General features: G+C 42.2%; 1 protein-coding gene across 1 annotated transcript in view; it reads left to right on the forward strand.

Annotated features, from left to right (window-relative positions):
• Window positions 1–12724, forward strand: part of LOC138665675 (uncharacterized) — a 169095-nt gene that overhangs the window by 61847 nt on the left and 94524 nt on the right. The window contains exon 6 of the mRNA XM_069753373.1: window positions 4871–5457. Coding sequence (XP_069609474.1) covers window positions 4871–5457 — 587 coding nt within the window. The remainder of the gene's footprint in view (window positions 1–4870; window positions 5458–12724) is intronic.

Consider the following 12724-nt stretch of genomic DNA (forward strand, 5'->3'; position numbering starts at 1 on the left):
GATCCAGTTTGCGTTTTTTCATATCCATGATTTTTTCTTCTGCCCTGGAAATTTTTATATTGCTCGCATTTGAAAACTCATCAAACTGTGCAGATGTCATTTTATCTTTAACATCCTTTGTTGTAGTCTCAATATCTTGTTGTAATTTTGATAAAGCATTTTCCTCATATTGTATGATTAAAGCAATCAAGAATACACACAGGGTACTTTTTCCCTTTTTTCCTCTCCTTTTAAATGGATATAAAGGTCAGCATGTTACATCAAACTTGCCACTAATTATAATAACTGGGTAACCAGGCATAACGGTAATAAATTTACGGAGCCCTGCTATTTTTCTCGGAGTTGCCGACTGTCAGTTTATTTACATTTTTGGAGTAAACTTTTTTGATAGGAAATCCTGCATTATTAATTCCAAATGATCCTATATTACCTATAATGAACCGTATATTTTAGAATAAAAACCAAAAACTTAAATTTGTTTAAAATATATTTTTTCAAAAACATTCTCTAGTCCCTGCGGCTTTTTGCCGCCACACAATACACACAGGGCACTTTGTCCCCCTCCTTTTTTTTTTTTTTTTCCCTTTCAAATGGATACAAAGGTTAGCATGCTACACCAAGCCTGCTACTAATTATATTAACCCCTTAGCACCCGCAGTGCAAAACAACTACATGTAACACAACCATTGACAGAATTTCTTTATAGAATTTTATTCATAAATTGATTGATGGCATTGGATTTGCCTTTTATATTATATGCGTTAAAAATCATGGTGTATTACACTGCATGCGGTAACAATTATGGTGTATTTTCCCATCTTCACAAAATTATGACATCAAATGTAATTCCATATACATGGGATATTTTTTGCTGCTATGTATTCTATACTGTGAAACAATTTTATATTGTCCACATTGTCTTTTCATCCAGCCAAAGCATTTGTTTTAATGTGCTTGTATATTTACTTTCTTGTGTTTTCACTCTGTTTAGCAATTATGTTAATTAATCAGTGTACTGGTGTGCTCACTGGATCTTAGTATAAAAATGCAAGACAAGCCACACACTAGATATCATGATTTAGGCTTCTTTCACACTAGCGTTGGAATCTCCCCGTCGCAATGCGTCGGGGAGAGATTCCGACGCTAGCGTTTAACGCTTTGCACAATGGGTGCAGCGGATGCATTTTGTAATGTGCGGGGAGGTAGGGGCGGAGTTCCGGCCGCGCATGCGCGGTCGGAAAAAGCGGTCCGTCGGGAGAAAAAAACGTTACATGTAGGGTTTTTTTTTCCCGACGGTCCGCCAAAGCACGACGCATCCGTCGCAAGACGGATGCGAAGTGTGCAAATCCGTCGCAAATGCGTCGCCAATAGAAGTCTATGGGGAAAAAACGCATCCTGCAAGCACTTTTGCAGGATGCGTTTTTTCTGCAAAACGACGCATTGTGACGGATTTACAAAAAACGCTAGTGTGAAAGTACCCTAAGGGTGCTTTGTCACCAGAAACGCGTTGATATCGCTTTTTATCCTTTGTAATTGCTGATGTTTTTATCCTCCACTGAATATATTTTCAAGTGAATAAAGAAAGAAGTCTTTTTCACTACCTCGTTGAGCGGGATTCCTCATTTCTTCGTTGATCACTGTTAGTAATGCACAGTATTGGTTTTGTGCCAAACATACTTTTAGGAATTATGGACAAAAAGTTCATCCTTGTGCTCATCAAACCATAACATGTATTGCCATATGATTTCGGCAGACTTCTTGTAGGTTTTGTCTAACTTAGCCAGGCTTGGATATTTTCCTTTGTAAAGAAAAGGCTTCTGTCGTGGTACCCTAGTTCACAAGCAAGACTTACAGTATGAAGGATACATGTTATCTCATGCAGTACAGAATCAGTAGTTGCCATTAATTGCCATTAATTCGTGCAGCTCTTTCAATGGTGCCCCTGCAGTCCGGCTGCCACAATATCACCTCCCTAACCGGTGGTATTTTGTCTGGAAGTGGATCTCCCTACACTAGGTAAACCATGCATCCATACACAAGCCTGATCCCTGACCAGAAGGGGGAGCACAAGCCCCTAGTTTGTAGGGTGACTGCCTCTTCTGGCTGGGGAAGGAGTAAGAGAGAGAGCAGAGTGTAGTGTGAGGAAGGAAAGGGAAGAAGGAGCACATGGAGTTTCCAGGGGTTGGAGTGAGGGAAGGCTCACCCTAGGATTAGGAAGAGAACAGGAGACCAGAATCCTGGGCTACCAGGGATTTCAAATCCTGAGAGCAGAATCTGGAGATTGAGGGACTGCAGGTCCTTGGGCCACCCCTGCACCACCGAAAGCACTACATTATATAGGGAGCAGAACTGGGACTGAGAGAACAGCTCACAAAGAGTTTGCACTGTATGCTGGCTGGAGCTGCTGCAGAATAGACAAGCAGGGAGTACATCAGCTATTAAGCTGTTGAATCTCCAAACATAAGAGCACAGAAAGGAAGGCTTATTCTACCCACTTAGTGGGAGCCTGAACCTAGTGACCAGTACCCCTGGATTCAACTTGCCATCCATTATCAGTAAAGGTAAAGGCTGAATTCTTTCGGCTCCTTGCTTCTTTCTGCTGCACTACTCACTACAATCCCCATCATCACCCCAAGCATGCTCTTGCTGAGGGGAGTGATCCATCCTGCTGCATTACCATCTATTCCCTGGGGACCCTACTTGCAGCGCTTGCCATCCCTGGCCAGATACCTCAGCTGGCGTCACGATAAAACCATAAACTATTATCCCTTGTAAATACTCTCCTTTCGCTTGTCCGGTCAGGGCCACGGTGCCGGGAGATCACCACTGTGACGTCTCTGATAGACTGCCTGCCTGGCTACCAACTGCCCTGGAATGCATAACCATGGCATAAGCCTCTTAGCATCCACCCAGAGCAATTTTTTACTTATTTTTTCATGAAATTTTGAGGGACGTCTAGTTCTAGGTAATGTCATTGTTGTGCCAAATTTAAGCCTCTTCTTTATGACCATCTTCACCGTGTTTCATGATATATCTAATGTCATGGAATTTTTTTGTATTCTCCTGAATGATAACTTTCAACAGTGAGATCGTTTTGCTGTGTTGCAAGCTGTTTGTGGATTATGGCTTTTGCTGTAAAAAGCAACTAAGAAAATGGTAGAAAACTCCTACAAGAAGAATTAAACTTTATATGGGGTCAATCATAATCACTGTACATGATGGCAGCTGCATACTGACCACTATTTAAGTTTAAATGAGTTTTGCTAAATCTCAGCACAACCACATCTCCAATTATAAGAGGGTGTTCATAGTTATGCAACCATATTAGTTTAGTTTTGCTATTTTTATCTAGACTTTTTATATACACTATATCATTTTAGGATAAGCTTTGATTATTTTTTTTGCACTACAGTACAAATAATCTTTTTTTATTTGTGACATTTTTCTTTTCGGTCTCTTTTTTAGTCTATTATTATTATTATTATTACTATTATTATTATTTTCAGTAATTTTATATTACTTCTTTACAAGATTTCAAAAAATCCCTGAAAATATATATGATAAAAATTCTCCAAATAAAAAGCTAAACCCACGGAGAAAACTATTGTTTGTTACAAGCTAAATAGTGACATAAAAATTGGTCTATGAGAGAAGTCTTACAGGAACTCACATTCGCTGATTTCAACATGGTTAAAGCTAGTAACTGCATCCAAAAGTATGATTTCAAATAGTAATAATAAGCAAATCAGTTGTAAAATTGCACCTCATATTAAAAAGTCCTTCTACTTGATAAATTTATATTTTATTGTCTCTTCTTTTGTTTTCCTTTATTAAGCACTAGTGGTGAGTGAGTGTGCTAGGTGCCTGAGTTTTCCGGAGCACGGTCGGGGGACCTCCGAGTATTTATGACTGCTCAGAGATTTAGTTTTCATCACGGCAGCTGAATGATTTACAGCTACTAGCCTGCTTGATTACATGTGGGGATTCCCTAGCAACCAGGCAACCCCCACATGTACTCAGCCTGGCTACTAGCTGTAAATCATTCAGCTGCCGTGATGAAAACTAAATCTCTGAGCAGTCATAAATACTCTAACCTGAGCGTGCTCGGGAAAACCTGAGCAACGAGTACACTCGCTCATCACTATTAAGCACTAAACTCTTCTGCCTGTTTAGAAGTAACAAGATCACGTAAGTGTCTACCAGGTATTAGGATAGATGGAATTGAGTGTGGGATTTTTGCTTTGTCCCCATTCTTTAGAAAACAAAACAATACTTTTCAAGTCAAAGTAATGCTGTACAATACTGTACTAGCGATGGGTGAGCGTGCTCGCCACTGTTCAAAACATTTCAGTGCTCAATGCAGCACCGAGCAGTGCCAAGTATCGAATGGTGCTTGGGTGTTTCTCGGATTTCTCTCTCCTCTGACTTCTCGGCTGTCGAGTAAACGTCTGCAGGAAACATGCTCGACCTCTTCATTGACGTACACTATGCCCGATACTCGAATAGAGCACCCGAGTATTCCAAAGTGCTTGAATCGAGTACCTAGCACCCGAGCAGTTTACTGCTTATTCACCACTATACTGTACCCTACAGTGTGCTCATATAAAGCCACCATATAGTGCCTAAATAGTAATAGGATTTAGTCTAAATAGAATTCTCACAATTGTTTATGTTTGAGTTATATTTGCATTCATGGAAAATACATATATATTTTTGTTCCTATCTTATCGTCCATGAGCCTTTAGTTTTCCACTATCACTTTTGGACAGTCGTGCTATATTGTTTCTAAATTAAAAAATATATATATTTTACCGCTATTGCTACTAACACCTATTGATTTTTTCTACTGATCTTTTATGATTCTCAATAGGTGGAGAGATTTCAATTGAATTTGCAAATAATTTAATAAATCCTGAAGAGCTTTTCAGTTGGTGCTACAACAGCAATGAAAATATTAGGAACTCTGCAGCCAAACGTCTGACAAATTTAATTCAGAAAAACATTGTAAACCTTTGCAGTGATGACCATTTACATTTACAAGACTATGAAAAGCAAACCAGACTCTTGATTGAAAAGTATAATTCAGTGGTCTATATGAAGCTATATTTCTGGATTTTAGTTGCAATTTTTTTTAGAATATACAAAAGCGATGACCAGAATTTAAAGAAGTACATGAAAATTCTGACACTACCCAATTGTAAAATTAGCAAAAAACCATTTGATCATCTCTGTCAACAAGTCTACCATTCGCTTACTTTTTCGCTACATGCTAAGACGAAGACATGGCCAAATAGACTGGACGTCAATAATGTCTATGTTAAGAAATTCGAAAGTTGCCTCTCAATGATAGATGTTAAATTGCTAAATAACGAGAAGAAACCACAAGCACTGATCAAGAATCTAACAAACCTACCATGGGATATTAAGCATATCATCATAACTGCCATTGCGGAAAAGGTACGTAAGAATCAGAATATATATAATTGAAATAGTACGACTAAAAGGGAAAAGTTGTGGAATTATGGAATTCACAGGATGGATAGATGTTATTGACATGCAAATGATAAAAAAAATGGAAACACCATTTTCAAAAAATATTGATTTATTCTCTAGAAAGCACTACGTGAAGAAATTCCTCCACTGACACACCTTGGCAGATAATTAATGGCTGTCTGAGGAAGGTTCTGCCACTCTGAACACTTGTGAATGCAAATTCTCAAGAGTTCCTTTACAATTGCGCAATCAAGAGGAAGTGAAACTTGCGGCTCAACGATCACATCCTCTTTATTACTAATATGTCCGAAGGCAGGGACAGCGACACCAGCACTGATTGGGCTCTGGGCTCATGTGACATAATTGCACTTGATCCCCGGGAATGCAAGTGTAGAAACTGCTGGAGCGGCAAGCCACAGGAGGGGAGTATAAGTGTTTTTTATTTTCAAGGGGGCAAACATTCAGGTCGAAAAGGGGGTGTCCTAGTAGTGGACAGCCCCTTTAAGACTTTATTCATACAGCAATATTTTGAACAGTATTTCATCAGTATTTGTATGCCAAAATCAGGAGTGTCTCCGAAGCACAGAACAGATGCTAATCTTTCAATTATAGTTGTCTCTGTATAAGTTTCACTTCTAATTTTGGCATAAAAAAACCAATGCAAAATACTGACCAACTAGTGACATGTAAATATTCAGGCCTCGGTCTACATTCCCACCATTAGCTTTTAATGAGTTGTGGATGCTGTAGAATTTTTGCACTTATTATTTAAGCTAGGTTCTTTGCAGTTTTTCATTGCAGTTTTGTGGTACTATTTTAATGTGCATTTTTATTGGTTTTTTGACTCTTCAGCGTATGTCTCTTGTTGGTGTGTCATGCTTTAAATAAGGCTACTTTATTTTTGATTCTTCCTAACATGTAAAACTTTATTTAAATGGTCATATTCGGATTCCAAAAATGGGGAAAATGCTTACTAAAAATGCATGTGCATTTTTTACCTGTCAATTCTCCACATATAATGCAAACCTAAATGGAAAATCTGCACAGAAAACTCAGCACACCCACAGTAGGAATTGACATGCTGCAGGTGAGTTTCCACTGAGTGGGCTATGATATTACTATAATTCCCATCCACTTTGCTGGTTCAACTGTAAGACGCTGTTTTTTTTTGGCAAAATAACGCAGCTTCAAAAACTCATCAAAAGCTTATCTTGGGCATGTAGCCTAAGGTCACTTTGACTCATTCAGTATTTGGTCAGTATTTTACATCAGTATTTGTAAGCCAAAATCAGGAGTGGGTGAAAAATGCACAGAAGTGGTGAGATGTAGTGATGAGCGAACGTGCTCGCCACTATTCGTTACTCGCCCAAGTATCAGTGTGCTCGGAGTACTCGCCGAGCACCGAGCATTTCCGGGATTATTTGGCGGTAACTGGTGTCTCCACCCAGCATTTTTGGCAGACTTTAGAGACCCAATCACACTGGAGGGATTGTCTGCCAGGCCATGAAACGCCGCAGCCATCTTTGTTGTGGTCGTACAGTGATTGACTTTGCCGCACAGTATCATCCCGAGTATAAGAGACCTGGCGCCGCCCTGCTCACCGCATTCAGCTCCGGATTCAGTGAGAGTAGGGAGAGCTGCTGCCAAGATAGGGTCAGAATCGTGGTTTATATAGTTAGTGTAGGTCTGCAACTGTTAAATACACAACTCCTGAGAAACCAACAGTCCTTTTTAGGGCTAATTCGTGGGTCCCGATATGGCAGCGCTAGGTAGGCAGGGCACAGCATATCCACATCAGGGCAAGGCCTGCAGGCACTGTATATGCGTACATTGCTCCCACTGCATTCCCACTGCATCCATCCCAAAGCTCCATAACTGTCTGCTGCTGCTGCAGCTTCTTTACTATATACTGTACCTAGTTGCTTTTTTTTCCCAAAAATTCACCCCCCCCAAAAAAAATATACAGTCTGTTCTGTCAGACTGAGGCCTGTTTAAAAATCATAGTTTGTCAGGCATACGTACCATAGTTGTGTGTGCTAGCCTTGTGCCACTGTTTTTTTGTGTTTTAAATTCACCCAAAAATATCATATTTCTGCGTGCTCCAAGTTTGGGCATTTTAGGCCATTTTGCCACTGTTTTTGCTGTCTGTTATTCTAATAATATACAGCACTATTTAGCATTTAAAAAAAACTAGGCCACATAGTTGGCAGTGTGGTATTTCCATGACAGGCCTCATATATCTGCGTGCTCAATGTTTGGGCACTGTAGGCCGATTTACCACTTTTTTTGCTGTCTGTTTCTCAACTTATATTCAGCACTATTTTGCATTAAACTAAAAATACAGGCCACATATTTGCCAGTGTGGTATTTCCGTGACATGCCTTATATATCTGCATGCTCCAAGTTTGGGCATTGTAGGCCAGTTTACCACTTTTTTGCTGTCTGTTACTTATATACAGCACTATTTGCATTCAGAAAATACAGGCCACATATTTGGTAGTGTGATATTTCTGTGACAGGCCTCATATATCTGCGTGCTAAAAGTTTGGGCATTGTAGGCCGGTTTCCCACTTTTCTTCCTGTCTGTTACTCTAATTATATACAGCACTATTTTGCATTTAAAAAAAAGGCCACATATTTGGCAGTGTGGTATTTCCGTGACAGGCCTCATATATCTGCGTGCTCAAAGTTTGGGCATTTTAGGCCAGTTTACCACTTTTTTTTGCTGTCTGTTACTCTACTTATATACAGCACTATTTTGCATTCAGAAAATACAGGCCACATATTTGGCAGTGTGATATTTCCGTGACAGCCGTCCTATATCTGCGTGCTCCAAGTTTTGGCATTTTAGGCTGGTTTCCCACTATTTTTGCTGTCTGTTACTCTAATTATGTACAGCACTATTTTGCATAAACTACATTCACAAAAAGCCCCCAAAAATTGAATACAGTCTGTTATGTCAGGCTGAGGCCTGCCTGGTGTTTGTGTTTGAAAAATCGTAGATTTGCAGGCATACTTATTAGATATTATTGCGCTCCTAATAAATACGTTTGAGTTGAGCTTTAGAAATAGTGCAGTAGTCCATTAAAAATGGGCAAGGCAAGGGACAGGGAAGTGGACGTGATGCTGATGGTGCATGCAGACGATGAGGCCGTTGCCAACGGGAAAGTGGGTCACAACAAAGACCCACATCTTCTCGCTCGACCTTCATGTCCCAGTTTCTAGGGGACCGCAGTACACCACTATTGAAGCAAGAGCAGTGTGAAATGGTTGTTGGTTGGACAGCGGATTATGCTTCTAGTCACTTAGCCACTACCATTACCACCATGTCTTCCACACGGTCAAGTCTCAGTAGCCGTGAGTGTGGCCCGGATATTCCTCACCATGATTCTCCTTCCTCCCACCATGCCGAGTGCCCTGAGACAAATGATCCCACACTTGGACACTCTGAAGAGCTGCTCAGTTTTCCATTTCAAGATTCCGGACTCTCGGCGAGTCAACTTGAAGTGGTGACAGCTTAGATCGCATGTAGAGATGCCCAGAGCTTTGACCAGCCCTGGTCACACGAAGGAGATGGTGGGAAAGTGTCAGAAGAGGTGGACGATGAGAGACACAATTGCCAGAAAGTCAGGAGGAGGAGCAGGGTGCGGATGTGGAAGTTGAGGTGATGGATGACTATGTGACTCACCCAACCTGGCACGAGTACAAGCAGAGCAAGGGCAGCAGCATACATGGGGAAGGAGGCATATCACCCCAACAGGCAGGAAGAAGCAGTGTGGTGGCCACAGATAGAAGGCGTGCATCTGATCCCCGTAACACCAACATAAGTGAAGTTACCATTCGAACTGTTAGATCTTCTCAAGTCTGGTTATTTTTTAAAGACTCTGCTGATAACCCCAAACAGGCCATTTACAGCACCTGCCATGCCCGCATCAGCAGGGGTAGCAAAACAACCAGCATGACCACCACCAGCATGATCAGGCACATGGCAGCAAAGCACCTGACTTTGTGGGCTGAACCCCAGGCTCCAGGACCACTGTCTGCAGGTGACACCACTGCTTCTTCAACTGTTTTGCGTAGAAGCCAATCCCCAGTACACCATGCATGTGAAGATGCCTCTAGACCTGCACCTGTTGTTGCCCACAGTCAAGCAGCACCATCATCAAGCCTGTCCAAGTCCTTGTCCCAGCACAGCCTTCAATTGTCTATACCCCAGTCTTTGGAACACAAGCGGAAATACCCAGCCAATGCCCCACAGGCCACAGTCCTAAATTCTAATATTTCTCTTCTGCTTGCGCTAGAAATTTTGCCTTTCAGACGGAAGCTTTCTGCAACCTGGTGGCGGTGGCCGTCCCAAGGTACTCGGTCCCCAGTCGCCACTATTTCTCCCGGTGTGCTATACCAGCATTACACCAGCATGTGTCCCACAACATTACCTGTGCCCTCAACAATGCTGTTACAGGGAAAGTCCACCTAACCACGGACACGTGGACAAGTGCTTGTGGGCACGGATGGTACATCTCACTGACGGCACACTGGGTTAACATAGTGGAAGCCGGGACCCAGTCGGACCTTGGGATTGAACACATCCTCCAAACGCCGAGGATTGATAGCCCTAAATCAATAAGGGTTGCCCCCACAGTCTACAGCTCTTGCACCTCCTCCTCCTCCGGGAACAAGCAACAGCCTGTGCTGAAGCTAATCTGCATAGGTGACAAACCGCACAATGCAGGAGAGTTGTGGATAGCGCTGAAAGAGCAGTCAGATATTTGAATGACACCGCTGAACCTACAGCCAGGCATGGTCGTGTGTGACAATGGCCGTAACATGGTGGCAGCTCTGAGGTAAGGTGAGCTCACACACGTACCTTGCTTGGCCAATGTGCTTAACTTCGTGGTTCAACATTTTCTGAAAAGCTACCTGGAGCTGACGGATCTGCTAGTGAAAGTATGCCATCTGTCTGCCCATTTTAGAAAGTCAGCTACAGCTTCATCCGCCCTTGCCGTGCTTCAGCAGCATTTGCAGCTTCCAGCTCACCGGCTGGTGTGTGATTTCCCCACGCGCTGGAACTCTACGTTGCATATGTTGGAAAGGATTTGTGAGCAGAAGAGGGCAGTTGTTAACTACCCACATCAACAAGGCCGTCGATATTCAGTTCAGACTCCACATTAGGCCTCAGGAGTGGACATGGATGTTCGACATATGTACCATCCTCCAAAACTTTGAGGACTGCACCAAGTTGATGAGCGGCGATGACACCATAATTAGTGTCACCATTCCGCTTCTCAGCATTCTGAAAACCTCTCTGCTCACAATTAAAGAGGATGCATTACAGGGGGATTACACTCAGCCCAGCCTCAAGTCTTCTCAACGTGGATTAGTAGTCAACAAGGAGGGGGAGGAGGAGGAAGAACAGGAGCTGCTTTCATGCACTATAGATGGTACTACAAACACAGCTGTCATACCGTCTGTTCAGTGGGGATGGCCTGAGGACCGGGAGGAGGAAGATGAGGAGGAAGAGGAGGACAGCATGGTCAGTCGTCCTGTTGGTGAGGACATGGAAGTCTTGCCTGTTAGCAGTCTGGCACGCATGGCTGACTTTATGTTGCATGGCGTTTCACGTGACCCTTGCATTATAAAAATATTGGGTGACACTCATTACTGGTTGGAAACACTTCTAGACCCACACTACAAGGAGAATTTTCAATCTCTTCTGCCAGAGGCAGAGAGGTGTACTAAAATGTCGCAGTACCAGAGGGCCCTTGTAGCGGAATTACTTAGAAAATTCCCATGTGAGAACGCTGGCAGCAGACGTCAGAGTTTGTTGTATAACCAATGAGTCCAAGCGAAAGAGACAGAAGTACAATGCAGCTCAGGCACGGGAACAATGGCAAAGTTCTGGGACAGTTTTCTCAGACCCTCCCATCGTCCCTGGACAGAGGCAAGGGGTGCTATTACAAGAAGTGCAATGTTTGGGAAGATGCTGAGGGAGTACCTTGCAGATCATACAAACGTCCTCCTGGATTTCTCTGTGCCTTTTAATTATTGTGTATCCAAGCTGGACACGTGGCATGAACTGGTTCTCTATGCCATGGAGGTCCTGGCCTGCCCTGCTGCTCGCGTTCTGTCAGCGGGTTTTTAGTGCCGCTGGTGGAATTATAACAAATAAGCGCATCCACCTGTCAACTGAAAATGCTGACAGACTGACTCTTATAAAAATGAACAAGGGCTGGATTGGGAAAGACTTCTGTACACCACCAAGTGAAAACAGTGAAACATAACCTCAAATATATTCTCTGTTTTGGGAAGGTGTATTCTCATGCACCTCTTCACAACCACACATGGGTATACGTTTCCAGATTTGGTCTGTCTGTTGTTATCGTCCTCCTTATCCTCATCCTCATCAGCCACAACCAGTAGAGCACCAGAGTGAATGGATTCCGTGATGCCAAAGTCACAATTTTTTTTTGGGCAAGGGTGTAACTATTATGCCCGTAACTAATTGGAAACCAAAACAAATGTTACTCACACAGGGAAAAATGTCATAAAAAAGAGATGCAAGTCTATTATTCCCATTTATTCTTATATTTTCCATTTTCCCAATCTCTGGACAGTTCTCTAATGAGGTAGTGTATACTTCTACAATAGAAAATTAGTCCAATACTTTTATATTATAATTTTATTTTTAGCCCTGTCTCTGAGCAGTTGCTAGGGACAAACATATCTCGTTGGACACATTCAGGCTGCAAATCTATGAACCTGTATTCGCCCCTCCCTTTTGTTATTTACTTTCATCGGTGGATTCACATTTTTTATTTATTTGCTTTATTTCCTTATGATTTACCTTTATCTAAATCCTCATTCTCCACCACTAGATCACCAGGCTTATCAGCTTGTGTCGCTACAGGCAGTCAACTTTTTGGCAAGGGTGTCTCGGATGCTCATAGTATGTTTTTAATCAATGTATCCCCCTTTGGGAAATGTTTGTCAGCCCATAGGCACTTAGTGTATGAGCATTACAAGTGTAAGAGAAACGCTCCTTTCAATTGGGCCTAGGTTTTAATGAGGCCTTCCTCCACCTCTCATCATTTTCGACCACTAGATCACCAGGGTTCATGTGTTCCGTGCTGCTACAGACAGTCAATTTTTTGGCAAGGGTGTCTCGGATGGCCATAGTATGTTTTTAATCAATGTATCCCCCATGGGAAATGTTTTTCAGCCTATAAACTTA

This window comes from Ranitomeya imitator, chromosome 2 (assembly GCF_032444005.1).
Source record: "Ranitomeya imitator isolate aRanImi1 chromosome 2, aRanImi1.pri, whole genome shotgun sequence".
NCBI classification, from domain to species: domain Eukaryota; kingdom Metazoa; phylum Chordata; class Amphibia; order Anura; family Dendrobatidae; genus Ranitomeya; species Ranitomeya imitator.